Source organism: Pelobates fuscus, chromosome 1 (assembly GCF_036172605.1).
Source record: "Pelobates fuscus isolate aPelFus1 chromosome 1, aPelFus1.pri, whole genome shotgun sequence".
Taxonomy (NCBI): Eukaryota; Metazoa; Chordata; class Amphibia; order Anura; family Pelobatidae; genus Pelobates; species Pelobates fuscus.
In genome coordinates, this window is record NC_086317.1 from 449,909,338 (window position 1) to 449,933,111 (window position 23,774).

At 41.0% G+C, this 23,774-nt stretch overlaps 1 protein-coding gene across 1 annotated transcript in view; it reads right to left on the reverse strand.

Moving 5' to 3' along the window:
• Positions 1-23,774, reverse strand: part of DYNC2H1 (dynein cytoplasmic 2 heavy chain 1) — a 330,703-nt gene that overhangs the window by 222,347 nt on the left and 84,582 nt on the right. The window contains exons 43-56 of the mRNA XM_063430335.1: positions 17,228-17,474; positions 16,652-16,803; positions 14,766-14,910; positions 13,592-13,694; positions 9,547-9,714; positions 8,371-8,501; positions 8,029-8,277; positions 7,341-7,449; positions 5,279-5,392; positions 4,821-4,963; positions 2,457-2,526; positions 2,190-2,344; positions 1,349-1,486; positions 246-359 (exon numbers count right to left, since the gene is read on the reverse strand). Of these exons, the coding sequence (XP_063286405.1) occupies positions 246-359; positions 1,349-1,486; positions 2,190-2,344; positions 2,457-2,526; positions 4,821-4,963; positions 5,279-5,392; positions 7,341-7,449; positions 8,029-8,277; positions 8,371-8,501; positions 9,547-9,714; positions 13,592-13,694; positions 14,766-14,910; positions 16,652-16,803; positions 17,228-17,474 (2,038 nt within the window). The remainder of the gene's footprint in view (positions 1-245; positions 360-1,348; positions 1,487-2,189; positions 2,345-2,456; positions 2,527-4,820; positions 4,964-5,278; positions 5,393-7,340; positions 7,450-8,028; positions 8,278-8,370; positions 8,502-9,546; positions 9,715-13,591; positions 13,695-14,765; positions 14,911-16,651; positions 16,804-17,227; positions 17,475-23,774) is intronic.

Sequence of the window (23,774 nt, forward strand, 5' to 3'; positions counted from 1 at the left end):
CTAAATCGGGAATGCCCAGTAGAACAGTAAAATCCTAATCTGTTTATCACAACCAGCACCATTGAAATTTAAAGGTTGGGTTACAGAACACTGTTAAAGCGATCATGATTTTTCTTTTCTGAATTTTATTCATTTCTGTACTGTCTGCAGTAATAAAATCTCACTAAAAACAAATTTGCAAATAAAGAAATATATACCGTAAACCCTACATATGATTTTAAACTTTAATCAACCACTTGGAATACCTGGACTTCCTTCAGTTCATCTTCAATCTTCCTTTTCCTTTCTTCAATCTTTAGAGATTCCTCTGCAATTTTTTGTTTAATTTTTTCCATTTCGGATTTTTGATCGCTAGCATTCTGCAAAGTCAAAGGAAACAAATTAGAACTTGGTTACAGATAATATAAGAACTTGTCTTAAGTTTTATACTTTGTGTAGAGCAGTGTCATCAACCCTCCACTCCCAAGTGACTGTCATTATAAGGCTGTCTTTCTGGTGTAATTCCCCATGTTCCTTTTGCCTGTTTAAAGGGACTCTCCAGTGCCAGGATGTTTTTCTGGCACTGCAGGTCCCCTCTCCCTCCCACCTCCCATCCCCGGTTGCTGAAGGGGTGAAAACCCCTTCAGTGACTTACCAGAGGCAGCGACATGCCCCACGTCGCTTCTTCTTCCTCCGCTCATGCTCCTCCCCTTCATCACGTCAGCCGGCGGGAGAGACTGATCACGCCCGCAGGCGGGGGAGACCTAATGCGCATGCGCTGGAGGTCCTCACATAGCGTGAGGACGTCCAGCGACGCAATAGCACAGAAAACCTGTGCTATAGACCAGGAAGTGCCCTCTTAGTGGCTGTCTAGTAGATAGCCACTAGAGGAGGAGTTAACCCTGCAAGGTAATTATTGCAGTTTATGAAAACTGCAATAATTACAGTTGCAGGGTTAAGGGTAGTGGGAGTTGGCACCCAGACCACTCCAATGTGCAGAAGTGGTCTGGGTGCCTGGAGTGTCCCTTTAAGGAGCTCAGATTATATGGTATGTATGAGCACATAACAGTACCAGAGCAATAGTACACATAGTAGACTGTAATTGGTAAATGCTGTCTGATAGTCAGTGTAAAGAGGGAGACCCTTGCTTAACCAATGTTAGTCATTAATTTTGGCCTCTTTGTGTATTGAAGGCATTGCTTTTCAGTAAAAAGACAAAATTACAAAACGGTATATTACAAATGATTACTTTCCATCATTCCATTTCATTGAGTGAAATATAATGGGATTTTTAAATATTTGTTTATTTAAGTAAGCAAATAATACGCAGCTGGATGCTACCAGACTTCCTATAGCCTCATCCAATTACCTGCATAGATGTTGTTATCTCTTGTAGAGCTGAATCTGCTTCAGTCTGTTTCTTTTTCAGTAATAAACTTTGTTCTCCTGCTTTTCGTTTAAGCTCATCCACAAGGGATTTGGCTTCATTCAGCTTTGACACGCCAGCCTATATTATGTGTGGCATATAAAAATCGTATGCAAAGAAATAAAAAAATAACAAAAAACAAATTGAAAAGTAATATCATCTTAAGAAGTTTATAGAGGAGACATCCAACAATATATTAATACATTTGAAAGGTCGAAGAAACCATTAAAAGAACATTATAGGTACCAAAACAACTTTAGCTTAATGACAGTTCTGGTGTATAGATCATGCCCCTGCATTGCTTAGTGTGTATCTTTATTGTTTATTTGTATTTCTTAATGTATTTGTTCTGGTGAGTAGAATCATTCCCTTCAGGCTTTTTACAGTACACTATGTTTTTCAGAGAAAATGCAGTGTTTACCTTACAGCCTAGGGACACCTCCACTGGCCACTCTTTAGATGGCTACTAGAGGTGCTTCCTGGGGCAGTGCTGCACAGTGCATTCCTTTAATGTTACATTGCAAGTGTCACTCAATAAACAGTATATTTTTGAAAATTCTAAGTGAATTTAAAATGCTAGGCCAAAATTGTAATATTTGGGAAAAGAAAGTCAGCTATTTAGGGCTAAAATTTGAATTTCACTTTGAATTCCATTCAATGTACACTTTAGCGAACAATTATATACCAAGCAAATAAACACTACATAGTAGATGTACATTCTTTTTCTTACATGTGAAATGGCATCATTTGATTTTATATAAGTTACATAATGTACGGCACTAACCTGTAAATGTTGTTGTCTCTTGGTCAACTCTGATTTCTTGCTACTAAAAAGAGATCCGTACACTTTTAAGAAAGTCATGAATCGACTTGGAGTTGCACCGTATGCCTTGCAGGAATCATGAATCATCAAAAAGGAGTTAAAAAATTCTGAATTGCCTTAAGAATAATGAAAACATTAAAAACGTAAGACAAGTTAAAATGCATATATATAAAATATACATAAAAAAACTATGTTTCCAAATAAACATAAAAAAAATCAGAACAGTACCTTGCGGGACCTTACTGTCCTGTTGAACGTTCTCTAGGCTAGATGAATCCAATAGCAGCATTCTAGGGATCTAAGGGGGGAGGGGGCACAAAAAGGCCTTATTCAAACAATAAAAATAAAACTAAACAAATGACCCTCATCAAGAACTGAGCAGCATTTAAAAGAATATTATCTTAAACAACAATATTATGTCTAACCCTGAATTTCTTGAGATTATAGTGAGATTGAAAGAGAATAAAGAATGTATACAATTATAGACGGAAAATAGAGCTGGAGAGAAAAGTGAATACTACATTTTGTCTCAAATTACATAAGTGCTGCTACTGTTGGATGTACTTCCTTTATTGTGTAAAAGAAAAATACACGGATTAGCCACAACATCAAAACCACCTGACTAAATAACCTGTAGCCCCTCTCATGCGACCAAAGCTGCTCTGATGTATCAAGGCATGGACTCCACAAGACCTCTGAACGTGTCCTGTGGTATCTGGCACCAAGACATTAGCAGCAGATCTTTTAAGTCCTGCAAATTGCGAGGTGGGTTTTCCCATCTGATTTGTTGTTCCAGCACATCCCACAAATGCTCAATCAGATTGAGATTTGGTGAATTTGGAGGTTAAGGCAACACCTTGAAATCTTTATCATGTTCCTCAAACCATTCCTGAAAAATATTTGTAGTGTGGCAGGATGCATTACACTTCTAAAAGAAGGCACTGCTACAGAAACCATCATTGCCATATAGGGTTGAAGGTGGTTTGTTACAATCTCTTTGTAGGTGGTACATATCAAAGTAACATCCACATGAAAGCCATGGTCTCACAACAGAACATTGCCCAGAACATAATAGTGACCCCGCCAGCCTGCATTCCTACCATAGAGCATCCTGCCAACATCACTTCCCCACAAGTACCTGGCCATCCACCTTATCTAAAAGATAACACGATTCATCAGACCAGGCAATATTCTTCCATGGTACAGTTCTGATGCTCACGACCCAATTAAGGTGCTTTCTGTGGTGGACAGGGGTCATAATGGGCACTCTGACCGGTCTGTGGCTACGCAGCCCCATATGCCAAAAACTGAAATGCACTATGTGTTCTGACACCTTTCTATCATGGCCAGCATTAGTTTTTTCAGCAATTTGAGTTCTGTGTGATTGGACGAGGCAGGTAGCCTTTGCTCTTCACGTGTATCAATGGATCTTGGGTGCCCATGTCCGTGACACCGGTTAACCGGTTGTTCTTCCTTGCACATGTTTGGTAGGTACTAACCACTGCATACTGGGAACACCTCACAAGACTTGTCATTTTTTTACATGCTCTGACCCAGTTGTCTAGCCATTACTATTCGGCCCTTGTCAAAGTCACTCAGAACCTTTTGCTTGCCCATTTTTCCTGCTTCCTATACATGAAATCAAGAACTGACTGTTCACTTGTTGCCTAATATACCCCATCCTTCACAGGTGCCATTGTAACAACATAATCACTTCACTATATTCACTTCACCTGTCAGTGGTTTTAAAGTTGTGGTTGATCAGTATAGTTAGGCGAACAATCACCAAGATGGAGGATGTCAGCATAAAAGTCAGAGGAAGGGGAAGGTCTGACTATAGAGCTGTGTTATATGGCCAAACAATGTAAAGTCAATGATCATAGGAAAATTAAGTCACAGAAGTCAGAGGACAAGCAGCAATTAAGATAAAGACGACAGAGAGAGAGGAAGAATAGACCAATACACTCTTTGCAAGCTAGTTGAGAGGGGCTGTGTACATCTGAACTGCATATTTTAAGTTTCTGGAGGATGCTGGACTGAATATCCTGAGTCATATTCCTGTGAAATTAGCATTTGAGTCTTGATTTTATTTTTCTTATCCAAGATAATTTAATTGCCTCTTATACCCGTGTCTGTGGTTACGGAGTGTGACTGAATTCATTATTCTCAGTGCATTGCCCTCCTCAACAAATCGTCACTGCTGAGAAGCAATGCATTATAAAGAATGTAAAAAGAATATCCCTCAATCTTACATACTAAATACTGGCTTAGATTGAAGTCGGTGAAGATCTGGAAACCGGGATGTCAGCATACAGCGTAAAAATGGGTTATATACATATAAATTATTCAATTTTCTTTGCATGTGTTGCATAGCTAATCCATATATAAATATACATAAATTCCCAATTCCAAGTGACATGTGTGATAAACACCCGAGCTCAGAGCGGTTTAACCATTTAAGAACACAGAAACATGCCATACAAGTGAAACTTGCCATTAATGCCATGTTTGTCTTTTTGAACACAAATGTGAAGGAATTATTATTTACATAGTAATTTAAAGTCTAACTGTTTTCATGTAAGATACACATACCTTCTTCATGCTGGTGTCAGACCAGCCCTCCATCCACTGTACAGAGCATTTCTTATACAACGCGGGGTTGCTTTCACAGTTGATGGTGAAATTTGCATTGGTACAATCCATAATAAGCACAATATGCAAATTCTGCAGCACCCCTGGAATATTACACATGTTACAATATGTAGTGACAACATATCTAACCTATTAGGAGCAGGTATATAGTCTATATAGCTTTATGCACCATAAGCTGAATTCCTTCAGTATATATATTATGCTTTGTGTTTTTGAGCCAGTGTGATTGTTATAGACACAAAAGACTTTGAGTTTAAAGAGATACTAGTGCTAGGAATACAATCACATTCCAAATAATGGGTTTTACATGAAAAGACAACATTTTAATTATCAGTAGGTTGCCAGTCAATAAGGTAGATATCTCACTGTGAAAAGGTACTTTCTACATATGTACTCACTGTATGTAAAATAGCCAAACACAGGTCCGGTGAATCCATCTTCAGAAGCCTGATCCTTGAGTGGAGCCAAAAGTGGTTCTAACTCTTCTACTGTATACAGACCAGGAACCTCTCCTGCATGAAAATATTCTAACTTTAATGGATAATGCTGTGGACTTTTCATTTAAAGGAGAACAGTAACCTCAACCCTTTATTTCCATATAATGATCCTTTCATCAAGTATGGAAAGCAAATAGATTCTTTGTTAATTTAAAGGAACACTATAGTCACCTAAATTACTTTAGCTAAATAAAGCGATTTTAGTGTATAGATCATTCCCCTGCAATTTCACTGCTCAATTCACTGTCATTTAGGAGTTAAATCACTTTGTTTCTGTTTATGCAGCCCTAGCCACACCTCCCCTGGCTATGATTGACAGAGCCTGCATGGAAAAAAAAACTGGTTTCACTTTCAAACAGATGTAATTTACCTTAAATAATTGTATCTCAATCTCTAAATTGAACTTTAATCACATACAGGAGGCTCTTGCAGGGTCTAGCAAGCTATTAACATAGCAGGGGATAAGAAAATCTTAATTAAACAGAACTTGCAATAAAGAAAGCCTAAATAGGGCTCTCTTTACAGGAAGTGTTTATGGAAGGCTGTGCAAGTCACATGCAGGGAGGGGTGACTAGGGTCCATAAACAAAGGGATTTAACTCCTAAATGGCAGAGGATTGAGCAGTGAGGCTGCAGGGGCATGTTGTATACACCAAAACTGCTTCATTAAGCTAAAGTTGTTCAGGCGACTATAGTGTCCCTTTAAGAATATGTAAAAACATGAGAAACCCCATCCCGACCTTTAGTATTTGACAGGATCCTTCAGCCATATACGTAGACTGTGGGTCAGACAGTGATTGAATCTGTCAGTCGGTCTGATGCTGTCACTGCACTGTGCAGGAAATGAAGCATGGAAGACCACAGAGACTATATACAAGGTTTCCAAGCAATGTCTGACCCAAGGTGCATGTATATGGATGAAGGATTCTGTCACATACTAAAGACAGGGGGATGAGTTTTCATTATTATTATATTTTTTACATATACTTCATTTAACAAAGAATCTATTTCCTACCAAAAACTTTATGAAAATGGATCTGGGAATAGCCTTAGAGTGGAATAATTGCTTTAAACCAATAAAGGATTGCTCGAAGGCAGTCAATTCCAAGAGCAGTCATTTAAATTACTGACCAGATGTTACAAGACCGTTTGCACTGTCCAATTATTGTCCATTTCTGGGGTATTTTACCAGACTTCCACTTGACTCTGGAACTAATTCCCATTTTCCACACTGATTTTCCAACCAATTTTGGTAAGTATTCGATAATTATTAGACTAAATAATTTTGACAAAATATTAATAGCAATTTTATGGAAAAAACAAAACTACCATCAATAGACCATTGGATTAACAAAGTGAATGGACCCATGAATATCAGTCCTATGGAAGAACAAAAGAGGGATGTTTGGGAGTTATGGGTTACATTGGTGAAACCATAGACAGTATATATGAAATATTTGATCGACTGGGTTATACTCATGCTCCTTTTGGCTGGATCCTGTAGTGGGGGGAAGGGAAGGGGAATGGGGTTGGAGAGCAATTGAGAGATTGACATTTCATTGAAATTTTAAATCCTATGTAAGTTTTGTTTGCTCTCTCCTTTTTTTTTCCATCTTTCTTTTTATGAGGATTGGAATTTGTATATATCTGTAATATTGTTTATTGTTTTAAAATGATATACGAGTGATATCTTAGGTGTTAATTATTTTTATTTGGAAAGTAGCAAAATAATTGAAGTTTAAACCAAACAAAGGACTGTGAGCAATGAAACAGAGAATTTATCAAATTTATCATTTTATCATATAGGCATTATAACACATTGAAAGCAACGGCTCACTTATCGTTAACATGCAGCTCACAGTCTGGCATTACTAGCACTGAATTCCCAGTCCCCGTAACATATTACAAGCAATCCAAGAGCAACTAGCATTGATTGTGAATAAGGAAATGCCTTGAGAAAATACCTGACGAAAGAAGGCTGTTGATCATTTCTAAAAATGTTGGATGAACAAACTGATAGTCCTCCATCAGGAATACCACTTGTTGTCCTTCGATACCAGCCATCTGCATAATCTGTATATAAAGAAAGAGAGCAATAAATGTATAGATTGTGGCCTTTCCTTAATGGTTAGATTAGTTTAGAAAAGGCATATGAGTTCCCAGACTAAGTTGCAATAACATTTTAATAATACTAATGACAATTCTTAAGGCTGGAGGCTAATGATTAAAATTACAGGGTGTTAGCTATAGCAATCTGTGCTGAGCGTGCTGAATTATGTACGAACATTAGATTTGGTATTAGTGCCATACTGATAGAATAAAACATAACTCAGTCAGCAATGAAGGACTATCACATTGTTGTTTTCAGAAATATCCAATATATATAATGGGAATACAGATGTGACCCTAGAGAAAAAAATTGTGATATAGTGCCAGAAATATGGCCGTCATTCTTAATGCATCACTATGCCTTTGAATTTGAGTTAAAACAGAAATAAAAAAAAAAAAATCACTATTGATTAAAGTTTTGTGTCAGATTTAATTTAGTGCAAACCCATTTTACCTATTAAAAAAAAACATATCTTAATCACAATCACATGGCCATATCTAATGTTGGTAGTTGTTTGTTTTGTTTCTTTTAACATGACTTACTTGTTTTAGATCATTTTTGAATTGTTTCAGTTCATAGCCTCTAGAAATCTTGGGTGTAACAAGCACAGCTCCATGCATGTGACTGACTAGAGAAGTGACAGTCCTTCGTCCGACGCCACTGCGGCCTGCCAGTAGGAGAGAGCCTCCTGGTACACTCAGAACTCGGTCTACTCGAGACATGTATTCCAGCACTTCATGGAATAGTAGAATATCCAGCTCACGGTTATCACGACTGTACTGAATGACACCCTAAAAACAATACCTGGGTCAACACAACCATCACTGATTGGAGAAACAAGACTTTCTTTTAATGTGTCAGTATATATATATATATATATATACCTTTTTAATGACATCCTTTAAATCTAAAGAGTTCAGCCTCCCAACTGGCCGTCCATGAGGTGGCAATGATTGTCCGGGAGCAAAAACCGCACCTGCTTCATGTAGAGCTCCCCAGGTAACATAAAATGAATCTACAATACAATCAGCACAGCAAGACTGTAAGTTTGTTTGGGCCAGGCCCTCACCACCTTATGTTCCTGTACATCCAACTTGATGGAATTCCTTGTTTGTTAATCGATCTATTGGTCAGCACTGCAGAATATTTTGGAGCTTTACAAATAAAACAACAATGATGGAAATAACAAATCACATGTACTCAACATTGTGTGGTTAAATAATTTGTATTGTACTGTAGACTGGCCAAGATGGTTCTTTCATGGCAGGCATGTCAGGTAGCTGAGAAGACGATGAATTACCTAACACTATTATACATGGTGTCCAGAACAAAACACCATCAATGTAGAAAAAAAAGCAAGAATTCACATTATCTCAAAGGTGTAGCCAGGAATTATGGAGGTGTAGCATGTAAGAGCTTTAATCCTAAATAGAATAGGGCAGATACAGAGAAGGACAAACATTTATTGCCAGCTGGCAGACAGACAAGATTTAGACAGAATATCTCCAGGAAGGTGCAATAAACACAGATACGGACACAAAACAGGTGATGCTCTTACATGCACCTAGGCAACTGAAACCCTCCTTAAACATCTAGTATTATATGGGCCCAATTGTCCACCATCACTCCATGGAGATGGCATGACAGTGCTTAAGCATCAGACGATGTTGCATGGCAACATGTAACCTTACAGTTGTATACCATACACATTTTCATTACTGATATTATTTAAATTGTATTGTGTGAAGTTTCAAACTATTTTAGCTACTAGTTTAGGGCCTATTGCATCATACATACATATTTTTGAAACCCAAAAAAGTTATTGCATATCTTGGGTCCCTGTTACACAATTAGAGCCTGCATTGAAGCACTGTAAACTACCGCAGTAAAGTATGGAGAAGTAGGAAAGTTAATTATGCTGCATTTTCTAATCACTGTGGAAATGCTTATGCGCTGCCACCAAAGTGGGGCCTGCACTGCTCACCATGTATATCATTATTAATAAGCTGATATAGTGATTTTTTATGTGATGGTGAACTAGAGAGACATCATACTATTACCTGTCATGTTATCCAAAACATCAGATCCCCAGTCTCCTTGCAGAACAGACAATAAAATATTGTCAAAAATATTTAACTCCTTAATGGTTACAAGTCTGTCACGGAACAAACGGCGTGCCTCATATGCAACAATTTCCAGCACGTAGTCTTGATTCTGTTTTGAAGATCCTTAAAGTTGAACAAAAAGTTATGATAATACTGGCTAAAACGCTAAGAACTAATATTACTTGTACATAAAGGAATAGTAATTAAAAACATAGTAGGCAAACATAAAAATCTAATAAAAAATAAACATGTCAAGGAAATATTACATAACTAACGAAAAAATAAATCTGGAATAAGTTCTGTTATACGGTGGCAAGAAAAACCCAATAGTGATAGTTGATGTGCTTAACCTAACAACACACAGACAATTATAATCATTCATGCCTTTTTTGAACAAATTTCATTAAACATTTACAATGATGTGTAAAAAGTAAGTGAACACTTGGATTTAATAGCTACTTGATTTTCGTTTGGCAGCAATAACTTTCTTAGAGAACTGCTTCAGATCAGCCATATTCTCAGGATGTCTGGTGTGAACAGCTCTCAAGGCCATTCTACAGCATCTCTATGATGCAAAGGTCTGGGCTCTGACTGGGCAACTCCAAACAGCGGGTTTTCGTAGAAGCCATTCTTCAGCAGATTTACTTTGAAGTTAAGGATCGTTGTTCTGTTACATCACCCAACTTCTACTGATCTTCAACTGGGACACAGCCACCCTGATATTATCCGTTAGGATATCTTGATAAACTTGAACATTAATTGGCAAGTGGTTCAGGCTCCAAGCCACAAAGCAAGCTTGGATCATGATGCTCACTCTACCGTACTTCAACGTTGGGATGATGTTTTCACTTTAGTATGCTGTGTCTTATTACCAGACATAGTTCCGCCTGTTCTTCCCAAACAACTCACCCTTAGTTTCCCAGTAACATTGTGGAATGTCAAGGTGGTTTTTGACAAACATTAGGCCTGTACCATTTTTTTTTTTTATTAGTGTTTTTCTTCATTGTGCCCTCTCCTGGACACCATGCCTATTCAATGCTCTCTGTATAGTTGACTCATGAATAGAGATGTTAACCGGTTCTGCATATTTCTTGAACTCTTTAGCTTCACTCTAGGGTCATTTTTTATTCTTACTGATAATTGTGCAGTGTGTCCTTTGAGTCATCTTGGCTAGACAGCCACTAATAGTGAGAGTACAAGGGGCTGGCTGCACTCACCTGAACATGCTTAAACGGGTTGCTGCTGGGGGTCAATATGTACAGTAAAAATGAAAATCCAGCGCACTACCTTATCTACTAAACAGCTACTTTGGTGCTGACCGATTTTGCTAGTTTTATTAAAAACACCTAATCTAAGCAAAAAAGAATGGGGCTTTAGTTACATTATATGATCATACATTGCATAAGCCTGCCACAACGTCAATGTACCCCATCTTTGGCAGGTCCTACTCTAACAGCCAAATGTCTGCTAAATGAGCTACTTACTTGGGGAAATACTTCCATCTCGAGTTCTCTGCAGTACATCTCGAATTCTCTGCAGTATTATTTAAAAACAAAATTTAATTCCCCCTTCTCTGTTGTTACCTTGCATGGATGGGGGCATGCTGATCTCTGGTGATCCAGACTGGGAATCTGGTCAGTGCCTCCATCCGGTGCAGACAATAAGTAACTGTCTTATGAGCTCAGGCACTTACAATGTCAGAGCTTTCCTGTTGTAATCCGCGGCAACGTTCTGCTTGGCCGGAGCTCGGAAGACAGCTACATATTGCATGTTGTATGACAGAGCTCCACTGTAATAAATCTCATAATAAAATTATGTCTTTGTGTGATAGATATGATGGCTGTGTGTGCTATGTGTTGGCTTTGTGTAAGATTTCTAATGGTTGTATTGACTGCGTGATATATGTGTGTATTGGATTTGTGTGATATTTGTGTTGGGTTTATTGGCTGTGTTTGATGGGTATTTAATTCAGGCAGCCACACACAGGTACAGGCAGACAGTCACACATAAACAGGTACAGACCGTCACACACACAGTTAAAGGTAGCCACACACAAAGTTACCGGTAGTCAGTCCTACACTCACACACACAGCTACTGGCAGTCACGCAGTCACAGACAGACAGTCATACATACAGTTACAGACAACCATACACACACTGCTACAGGCAATTGTATACACACTGTTACAGGGGGATAGCCATACACACAGTTAAAGACAGACACACAGAGTTGCAGACAGTCACACACACATTTGCAGGCAGTCATAAACATTTGCAGGCAGTCATAAACATTTGCAGGCAGTCATACACACATTTGCAGGCATTCATACACACATATGCAAACAGTTACAGGGAGACACACACATACACACAGACTGCTACCTCTTTACGTTAGGGGCTGGAGGGAGGCGCAGGGGCAAAGTGGAGGAGTGTGGGGGTGCAGGGGTAGTGTATGGGAAGGTTGAGGAGCAGGGGGCACAGTGGTGGTAAGTGGGGAAGTAGGGGCACAGTGTTGGTAAGTGGGAGAGAAAGGGTAGTGTAGTGGTAGGTTGGAGAGCAAGGGTATTGTAGTGGTAGGTTGGTGAGCAGGTGTAGTGTAGTGGTAGTGGAGCAGGGGTAGTGTAGTGGTAGATGGTGCAGGGGTAGTGTAGTGGTAGGAGGAGGAGCAGGGGGCACAGGGGAGGGAGGTGGGAGAGCAGGGGCAGTATAGTAAAATGTTGGGGGAACAGGAGGCCCAGTGGTGATAGCTGAGGGAACAGGGTTGATGTATTGATAGGTGGGGGAGCAGGGGCAGTGGAGGGGGTGGGGGAGAAGGGGTAGTATAGTGGTAGGTGGGAGAGCAGGGGTAGTGTAGTGGTAGGTGGGAGAGCAGGGGTAGTGTAGTGGTAGGTGGAGGAGCAGGGGGCACGGTGGGTGGTAGGTGGGAGTGCAGGGGACATGGTGGGTGGTAGGTGGGGGAGCAGGGGGCACAGTGGAGAAGAGTGGGGGAGGAGGGGTAGTGTAGTGGTACGTGGGGGGGCAGAATAGTGGTAGGTAGCAGAGCAAGAGACACATTTGTGGTAGGTGGGGGAGCAGGGGGCCCGGTGGAGGAGGGTGGGGGAGCAGGGGGAACAGTGGAGGAGGGTGGGGGAGCAGGGGGAACAGTGGAGGAGGGTGGGGGAGCAGGGGTAGTGTAGTTGTAGGTGGTGGAGCAGGGGTAGTGTAGTGGTAGGTGGGGGAGCAGGGGCACAGTGGAGGAGAGAGGGAGATCAGGGGCACAGTGGAGGAGGGTGGGGGATCAGGGGCACAGTGGAGGAGGGTGGGGGATCATGGGCACAGTGGGTAGATGGGGGAGCAGGGGCACAGTGGGTAGATGGGGGAGCAGGGGCACAGGGGAGGAGGGTAAGAGTGCAGGGGCTTTTACCTGTTTCCCCTCACTTACCAGGCAGAGGGTTTGGCCGCATTTAGCCCCGCCCAACCTGTATCTTAGCTCTGCCCCCTGCTGTTCTCTCTGATAGACATGCTACACAGCGGGCCCTGCATTATAGGGGTGCTATGAGCACCCCTCACATCTTTACAGCTCCCACACTCCAAAGGCCGGCCCTGGTAGGAATATACAACAGACCAGAAGTGGGCAACTTTTGGCACTCCAGATGTTGTGGAAAATATTTACCCTGATGCATTGCCAGTAGAATAGGTGTAAGAGCATTATGGGAGATGTAGTCCAAAACATTAGGAATGCCAAAGGTTGCCTACTCCTACAACAGACAATAGGTCATCCATTGAAACTGGAAGAACAGAGTTTTCCCTTACAGAAGAGGAAAGGGTTCTTTACAATAAGAACAATATGTGTGATCTAATTTTAGAAACTGGTTGTAAATTCACCACAATTCAGTGTTTAGGGGATAGGGGACTACATGTCCTTCTTGATAAGAAATTAGCAACAGATGGAAAAGGAAACATGAAACAAATACAAAATAAAACATAAATGGAATACAGAACAGACTAATGCTGCACTTACCTCCAGATAAATCATATCGAAACAGCCCAAGGACCCACTGGGTAAGGATGCAGGGCGTGAACAAGTAATGACTATAATTATCAACAGAAAATTTGGAACGAACCTGTACAAAAAAGTAAACAAGTAGTGAACCTGTCAATCATGATGATCATATAAATGTAATGCCACAAAAATGACCCCCAATATTTTCAATGATATAGATAAGAAAATACAAAAATATGCAAGAAGATTAATAGCATTCCCATCTGCAACCCTGTGTAGTTGCACCACTGCCTCATCACACGTGGACTGAACAGTCTTTCTTCTTACCTTGCTAGTGAATACCGCTTTTTGATTTCCAGACTAAGACAGTATACTTGTTAATATAGTGTGCTTTTTAGTTCTGTAATTGGCTGACTTTTTTCTATTTGGCACACGCTGAGGATACGACTGTGAAAACCAATGTTCTAGGCTCAGTAACATGTGAGTGAAATCCTACCCAATATTTACTCACATATTGAAATAACCACATACTACACTCTGAGAGAAGTATATATACCTGTTTTGAAGAATAAAGTACCAACAATGGTAGAAAAAGGGATGATAATTGTAACCTGAATTGTCATTAGGGTGATAGCTACACATTTTCTTTTTATTTATTTGATTAGTGTGCACCAATATCTACTTTTATATTTGTTGTGCTGAGCCAATGCCATAAAGCCCTGAAAGGCTTTACAAACTGAGCAAGGGTTTCTTGGAAACATAGCTCAGTTGCCAGCTTTCTATAGATGCTGTGCATGAAATACAGCTGCACTGGGACAAATAGTAAGCACTGCAGGATGTGAGGAAGGGGAAGAAAGGTAGTTTTATGGATCAAACGTATTTATTACATATTTTAAACTTCATTTTAAAAGATCAATAATAAAAAAAAACCACAGCCTGCATAACAGTAACATATATGGGTTCCTCGAGTGCCCCTTTAAATATTTTACAATAGACAATGGACCAGGATTTGTACCATGCTCCCTTTCAGAGAACATGTCATACACTCGGCTGTACTTGCCATAGCTAATAACACCACTTGTGTTCTACATAAGTTTTTACCACAATGTTCTAAGCAGGTATTGCTAGTAACCGAATGATCCAGCTCCATACTCCAAATATAAGCCTTCCTTTTTTAAATTGAAATATTTACCTGTTCATAAACTTGAACCATGGATCCTGCTAACTGGTGGATCTTTGCCAACGAGCTCCATGTTGAGTGACCTTTTAGATTCTTGTGCATAACAGGCTCCAGATACGAACTGCAAATTGTTTGCAATTGCTCTCTTTCAGGATAACTAGGGACAAGATCATAATTAATAATTACTAATAGTTATTTTGCTTTTCAAATTAGCCCATTTATTTTGAATAAAATATTAATACGTGTTTTATTACATAGGTTAAGAAATATATATACCATGAATTTAATTTGAATGTTTTCTGAGGGAAGATATATTAGGCCTGATTTACTAAACAGCAGCCTGAGGTTTCTCAATGAAATGCCCCAGGGAGAGATGTTAGGTTTGCAAGATACATTGTTGGTACTCTGCAAACCATGGTAAGGGTCCCTGGGGCGGAGCATTTGGAGAGCAGGGTGGGCCAGTACTCCAATAGCACTAGTTGCTATTTAACAGCCAGACCTTATCTTGTGTATATACCTTAGGAGTTCCAGAAATGTGAACTAATTGATACTCACCTGTAGCTGGACAATTAGCAGGCAGGCTTTTAACCCCTTAAGGACACATGACATGTGTAACATGTCATGATTCCCTTTTATTCCAGAAGTTTGGTCCTTAATGGGTTAAAAGAAGGGATCAGCCTGCTGCAGAGTGGGGAGAAAGAGCCAGAGGAATGGTGTGTCTTGCAGCTATATTTTGCCATTGTAAATTGGTAAGTGGGAAAGCCACCCATTTCTAGATAGTGATTACTGTGTTTAGTAAGTACTCAAACAAGAGCAAGGAATTTTGCTTTGTTTATTTTATTGTGAAGCACCTGTATATTTTGCACCAAATAAATCAGAAAAACTGAGCTGGATGTGTCCTGGACTTTGATTACCCTAGAAGGCTGTGGTTACCGTAAGATCTGTGACAAAATCCTACCGGTAAAAGAGGTGGTTTGTTACAGTTTTTTGTATGTTCAAGTAAACCACTATGCATTAGTGGTTTTAAAATAAAGAGTGCATATAATAAGTAAATAACTGAAAAACAAAAATATCACATAAAATCGTAGTTTACGGCAGTATTTTTGCAATGGTAAACACACTGGGAGAATTCACTCACTCAATCAGGTATGATAGGGCCCATTTAGGTTAGATTTCCAGAATACTCTTATATGTTAGATAAAAAAGAAGGCATAATTGTGTAAGACTACCATGCATAATTAAATCACAATTTAAAATGTATAATCAGTTATGTATTTTTTCCTTTATTGTATTATTTATTGTTAGCATTTATATATTAACATATTCTGCAGCAATTTAAAGTTATAGAAAGGGAATATTTTGAGGTGAAGATGTTGAAACGAGCTAATAATCTTAAAGGATATATATTGTTGGATGCCTTGCCCAAGGACGTTTGGGCAGGTCTGACCAGGATTCAAATCTTGGTTTCCCAGTTCTAAGGCAGTGATGTTACCACTGCTCTAACCAGCCAGTATGCTATACAATATAATTTTAAGATGTTTTTCATGTGAGCAATGATTTCAGGAAAAACAATATACAGTGAGGGAAAAAAATATTTGTAATCCCTTTCTGATGTTGAACGTTTGCCCACTGACAAAGAAACGATTAGGCTATAATTTTAATGTTAGCTGTATTTTAACAGTAAGAGACAGAATAATAATAAAAAATCCAGAAAAACGCACGTCAAAAAAGTTAAAAATTGATTTGCATGTCAATGAGTGAAATAAGTATTTGTTCCTGAATTATGGGTCCTAGTCCACATACTACACAGGAACATGGGGGATTTGTAGGTTTATCAAGAGACTGAGAACTTTATTGTACTTATACTTCTTTAAAAACAAAATAAAGTTAATACTTACTCAACCACACATATACGAACCACTGACGTGAAACGTGTTGTCAGTTTATGCCTTCCTATTGTGCCCCCGGCAGACATCGAGGCCACAATCTGAATATTTTCAAGTCCAACCCATTCAAGATTGTCATCATAGAAGCCATGGTAAGTTAAAACCTAGAGGGATAGACCATACTTAAAACAAATTTGTGTTTATTCAGAATGTATTACCCAAGTAAAATGCATCTTCCTATTAATTGGTAAGTGCTTCTGAAATGCATATCCAAAAGATAATAGTACATTCATAATATTGCGGCTTCCTCAAACATTCTTTTCTGTTATCTAAAAACAAGATTATTGGACAGATGCCATCCAGTTGAGTCCTTACATCATGGTAAAAAGCACTGAACTTTGATCATTTAACCTGAGAGATGTAAGATTTATGAGCAATTTAGAGCAGCAGTCTGCTTCATCACATATCTAGGTCATCAGTTTACAAATACATGTAAACTTTCAGTCTCTGGTTTTGAAATAAAATTTTTACTGAAGAGGTTCATCTTTCCTGGTAATGAAAACACAGTTAACGGACTAAAATTATTACCTGTTGCAAAAATGCCACTAAGTTGCTTGTTCCCCATTTGTCAGGTTTGGGAAGGTTGATATCTTTTAAATAGAGAACCAGCCTCTCGCAATCTTTGGGTCTGTACACCCGTCCAGTGTTGGTGTTAAATACCATGCAAGTCTGGGTGAGTTTTTGTAAGACATGACGAGAAGATGTTTGGGCACTACAATGAACTGTAGCGATGTGGGTAGAACGTAGCTGAGAAAATGCATAGCGTAGGAGCATTCTGAAACACAAAACCAGAAATCCAGAATTACTTGCTTGAATAATAGCAGCACTGCCTTATATACATAAACCAATTTTATTTTTTTATTTTATTAGCATTTTTATAAAAATGTCAGCAGTCGAGAATGAGCATAAAGTAAATCAACAAAACATACGGTAGAGAGCAATTAACAATAATAAACTTAATGAAACAATTCCACACATATGGTAGGAAAGCATGGATATGAAATTATTATTTTTTTTTTTTTTTCAATTTGAAATTTGGTTTTATTAGTGTATCACAATAGTTAGTGTTTGGCTCCTGCTCGCCAGGGTACAGAATAAAAGACAGGGTTATGCAGGACATTTTGTTACATCGTTGGGGTCACGTACATTTACAATTTTTCACATAATGCTTTGATACAGTTTCGTCCTATGTTCAATTCAGTATTGCTCTTTTAGCTATAGATTGGCTTGGACTCCCCTGGTCCCCTTGTTGTCAATACATGTATTTTGTTCTAGGTATGAGTTGTTCACTCGGAGTCCTGTCCTTTTTGTTACCCCATATTCTCACCATTTCCCTTTTCAGCTCTGTCTTCCCCCCTCAATCCGGTCAACCTAGGTGTTCGTCGAGATATGCTCTCCATCTTTCCCCCGCTTGGCTTGTGTGCTTCCTTCGCCCTATGTGTTTGTTTGCCATTTGCTCATATTTCCAGTTGAGGGATGTTTGTGTTATTAGTGCTTCTCTAGTGGGCGTCTGTGGTGATTTCCATGCCCTTGCTATTATGGTCACTGCTGCTACGAGTAGATGGAATACCAATTTCTCTTCTACTTTGCTCAGTGTCGTTGGTATCATAAATAGTATGCCTTGTTCTATTGTTATAGGCCATGGTTTACCTAGCAGCTCCGTCGCTACCCTTTCCACATCTTTCCAAAACGGTTTTATGTTGTCACAAGACGACCATATGTGGCTCATTGAGCCTTCCCTCCCTCTACATCTCCAGCATTCAATTATCATGCCCTTGTATATCGTCGCTAATTTCTCTGGCACCATGTACCACCTGTATTGTAATTTTCGGATTGTCTCTAAGTGAGTTGTGCATAGCGTATTCCCCTTGTGTATTGTGAATGCCCTCTGCCATACCTCCGCCCCAATGCCATAGCCCAATTCTGTGTGCCATGCTGTTTGGAAATTCATTACCGTCTTTGTGTCTGGTGTTAGTAGGTAGGTGTACATTGTAGACAGTGCTTTCTTAGGGGGTCTGCCCGTCAGGCACAGTTTTTCGATGCTGTTTGTGTGTGGCGTCTCTTGTCTCAGTATTGACGTACCTGCCAGGAGCGACTTCATTTGTAAGTACGCGACAGCGCTCTATTAGGTATATTGTAAAGTGTCTGGAGTTCTGGGAAGGGCAGTAGTTTGTTTTCCTTATAGAGATCCTTAACCTTTGTACAGCCTCGCTCTTCCCATTGCTTTGTGTCTAGAGATGGGATTCCCACTTTGAGGCATGTAAGTGGCGCTTCCTGCCTTATTACTTTTTGGTCTGTCTCGCTGCCCCTAACCTCTTCCCAATGTTTAAGTGTCAGACTAGTAGTCGGTAGGGGGTTCAGGTGTTGTGGGCGCATGGCCTTTGGGAGCCAAAACAGGTCCCTCAGGTCCTGTTTATTGATCCAATGGGCCTCTATTTTGGTCCACTGTGGTGTTTCCCCCTCTGCTGTGGCCGCTTTGACTGTCGCTAGCTGCGCTGCCTTGTAGTAGTCTTTGATGATTGGAAGGCTTAGCCCCCCTCTCCGAACGGGTTGTTGTAATATGTCAGCTGCCACTCTTGGCTTTTTGTTGGCCGACACGAATCGGGTTATTAATCTCTGTAAGACGGCTAAGTGCGTGCTTGGCAGTGCGATAGGTAGGGTACGTAACAGGTATTGGAATTTTGGGAGTAGCATCATTTTCACTGCGGCCATCCTCCCCACCCACAAGAGATATTTCCCTTCCCATGATCTGAGTGTGGTGGCCATGGCCTTCGTGAGTGCTGAGTAGTTTTTGTCCAATAAGTTGTTGAGATTGGGTGGGATTTTGATGCCCAGGAACGTTAAGTGATCTGTTCTCCAGTCTAAGGGGAAAGCTGCTTTGAGTCTCTCTATCGTGGTTGTTGGAATCCCTATACCCATGGCCTGTGTCTTGGTGACATTCAGTTTATAATATGATTGTTTCCCGTATTCAGCGATAGTTGCCATTAAGTTTGGTAATGATATGTGCGGCTGCGTTAGGGTCAGTAACACATCGTCTGCGAATAAGTTCACTTTATATTCTCTGTCCCCTATTGTTACTCCATGGATTGATGTGTTTTGTCTTATGGCCGCAGCCAGCGGTTCTAGGGCCATCACGTATAGTAGCGGTGATAGGGGGCACCCTTGTCTTGATCCATTCGTTATTTTAAGAGGGTCTGAGACGAATGCCGAACCCTTGCTGTGGGTGAGTTATACAGCGCTCTGACCGCTGAGAGGAAGCCCTCTGGCACCTCAAACCGAAGGAGGACCTTTTCCAGGAACTCCCAGCTCAAGCGGTCAAAGGCTTTTTCTGCGTCCAACGATACCAATAAGCCTTCCATTTTCATACGTTGGGCACTCTGTATGATATCTAGTACTTTCCTGGTATTGTCCCCTCCCTGTCTATTCTTTATAAATCCTACTTGGTCGGTGTGTATTATGTGTGGTAGTATCTTGCTGAGACGCGTAGCGTATATTTTAGCGTACAGCTTAGCATCTGTGTTCAACAGGGATATGGGGCGGAAATTTTGTGGGCTAGTGGGGGTTTTCCCTGGTTTTGGGAGGGTGATAATGTGGGCAATTGTTGTGCATGCGTGGCTTCATTAAACGTTTCAACCAAGTGTGGTGTTAGGGTTTCGTGAAACTTTTTGTAGTAGCTGTTTGCGGGACCATCTGGCCCCAGGGATTCTCCTATCGGTAGGTTCAGGATGGCTTCCTTTACCTCTCCGTGTGTTATGGGGGAGGTGAGTTCCTGTTTTTGCTGTTGCGTGAGGGAGGGTAATTTTATCGTATCTAAGTAAGCCTATATGTCTTGGGGGCTCGGTTGGTGCGTGTGTTTGTCCTTGGCTAGATTGTATAGCGACGTGTAGTACTTTGCGAAAATGTTGCTGATGTCTTTGGGTGCTGTGACTTTATGTCCTGCTTCCGTGCAGAGGTGTGCTATTTTTTGGTCGGTTTGTTTGGCCTTGAGGTGTTGGGCAACCAATTTTCCCGCCTTGTTACCCTGTGAGTATTGAGTCGCTTTAAGTCTATGTAGTTGGTGTCCTGTCTTTTCTAGAGCCCGTTTGTGTATATCTTGGGTAATTTTGATTATTTGTTTTTTGAGCTCCTGTGTGGGTGACCTTTGATTTTGGGTCGTTAGACTCTGTAGTTATTTTAGCCACTCCCTCATTTGTGTTTGTGCTTGCCTCTTCAGTTGTGCCGCCCTCTGTATCATCATTCCTATAATTACGGATTTGTGCGCTTGCCATATGGTGTTGTGCGGCATGTGTTCTGTGGCATTCTCAGTGAAGTAATGCTCAAGTTCCGTTTCCACTGTTTTTGTGAATGTTGGGTCTGTGAGCAGGGAGTAGTTTAGCCTCCACGGGCTTCTATGTGTGGATTCATATATATCGGCTAAGGTTGCTACCACCGGGGCGTGATCGGACCAGGTGGTCTGTTCTATGGTGCAGCCCTTAACCTGTTCTAGGTGTTGACCGGTTATTAGTATGCCGTCAATTCTAGAATACCTCTCTACCCTACATGTGTCGCTCGCCATATGTCATAGTAGTGGTGTTCATTTAACAGTTTGCCTATAGCTTTGCACTGTCTTTTGAGTGGTCTCAATCTCGCTTCTGAGTGTACTGAGGAGGTGTCCATTGTGGCATCTAATACGTGGTTGAAATCCCCGCATACTATTCCTATTCCCTTCTTTATTGGCTCTATTTTCTTAAATACATAGCGGAGAAAGTTCCTTTGTTCAGTGTTGGGGGCGTATACATTCGTGACAGTATATTCAACGTCATTAAAGGTCCCCCTCACTATGACATATCTCCCTTCTTTATCTATGTCTAGGTGGGAAAGGGTAAACACTATGTCTTTGCTGATGAGTATGGAAGCGCTCTTGGATTTGCTTGTGTTGGTGGCATGGTATTGATGCGGGTAGTCCCGCGTCAGCAGGGGTGCGTGTGCATTGGTCTTGAAGTGTGTTTCTTGGAGACATATTATGTCAGGTTTGTATTTAGTCAGGTCTCGACGTAGTAGGCTCCGTTTTGAGGGGTGGTTAAGTCCCTTAGTGTTATGGGTGTATATTTTCATGGGGGGTCGTACCTTTTGGGTGTGAATGATAGTATCGCTAGTGCTGTTTTGATTGGGAGCGCCCTTCCCAGCAGCATCGACCTAGGTGGCAACTCCCTGTTGTGGGTGCATCGTGTGTGTGTATTCCCAAGCGGGCAGTATGCTCCTGCTTCTCCGGATTGCGGAGATGGTATAACCATAGTGTGTGTACATTGTGATTCACATCAAAACAACATAATAAAATAAACATTCCAGCATTTAACTAAACAAATCGCCAAATGGATGGCCTGGCGCCAGTGGTAGGCACAACGGGGTAGGAAGCGTCTCGCTTCCATGCCTGTACAGCTCGGTCTTGGCCTACGCTATTCCAGTTACTTATTGTATCTCTCCCCTCTTCTGTATCTATAGTGGCTGTTGTCAGTCACTTACATACTACGTTAAGTCACCTTGAGTTCCCCAGTGTATGTATGTATGTATGTATGTATGTATGTATGTATGTATATATATATATATATATTTTTATTTTTTTTTTAGTTCTTTTTGTTTCTTCGCCATGTTGGGGCTCAAATCGTATTCTCTAGCCCCCCATTACCTTGTTAATTGTCCCCTTTGATTATGCTATCTGCCCCAGAGTCTCTGTGTGGGTACTTGCGGGTTATATGTGCCTCCTCGGTCCACTCTTGAGGACCCTCTTCCACTCTGGAATGGATCGGTCGCAGTTCACTGCAGTGGGTCGCGGTTTCGGCGGTGGTAGGCCCCATTCTGCAAGGATCTTTGCTCCAGCCTCTGGGGCAAGCGATGGGTATAGTCTTGCCTTTGTGCATGATGAGCAGCATTACCGGGAAGCCCAATCTGTATGGTTTCTTATGGATCCTGAGTTTTTCTGTGATGCCGGAGAAGGTTTTCCTTTTTTGCAGTGTTGCCGCTGATATGTCAGCGTATATCATTGTCCCCTGGTATGGAGATGGTAGGTTGGGGTGCTGTCTGCTTGCCCTCATTATGTCGTGTTTCACGTGAAAATAATGCAGCCTCACCAGTACATCTCTAGGTGTCTCCGTTGTGAGGAATCTGGGTTTTGGTACTCTGTGGTACCTGTCTAATAGTAGCATATCTTGGTGCATATCTGGAATCAGCAGTTTAAATAGGCCTTGCAGATGTGCGTGCAGCTCCGCCACACCGATTGACTCCGCTATTCCCCTCAGCCGTAGGTTGTTTCGGCGGGAACGGTCTTCCATATCCGCCATTTTTGTTTAAAAGCTGGCCATGGTGTCAGTCATGCCGTTTATAGCTGCTTTTATATCATTAATGTCTTCGGCCTGGTCGGCCATTTTGTCCTCCAGTGTGGAGGTTCGCACCCCTATATCTTGAATCTCGACCTTATTTCTTTGAGGGAGACTTGGATGGTGCTTTGTATATTCGCCTGCATTTCTTCCAGCATCCTTTGTAAGATGCCCTGCGTTACTGGGCCGTCATCCGCGGTATCTCTTGGCATGTCGCGGGCGCCATCTTGGCCCGCGTCCGCGGCTTTCACGTGGGTGCTGCGGACATTGAAAAAACTCGCCTTTTCGCCCTTTTCCGTTTGGCGTCTGCTCTTTGGTTGGGACATCTCTTGGGGTGTATGTGTCGCTCTCGGGGAGATCGTAGCGCTTAGTTTAAGGCCCGTGCAGCCGGAGCTATCCTCTCGGTTGCGCTCCAGGCCACGCCCCCGGATATCACTTTTTTTTTTAAGCAGTAGAAACAACAAAGAGTTTCTCAGGAACAAACAGGGGAGAGGGATATAGATATACAATCAGTATCCATTGACCCCAGAGCCAATAGCATGTTTTGGGAGAATCAGGTCAGCATAGTACAAAATAATAGGTCGCAACTGACTCAGCCTGATTGAGTGCAGGTACAGAAAGAAGTGCAATCACTCAAAAATAGAAAAAAGAAGGCAAACCCCCCACAAAATGTACAGTTTTATACAATGAGACCCTTGCACAGTAGATGGGGATAATTTGGT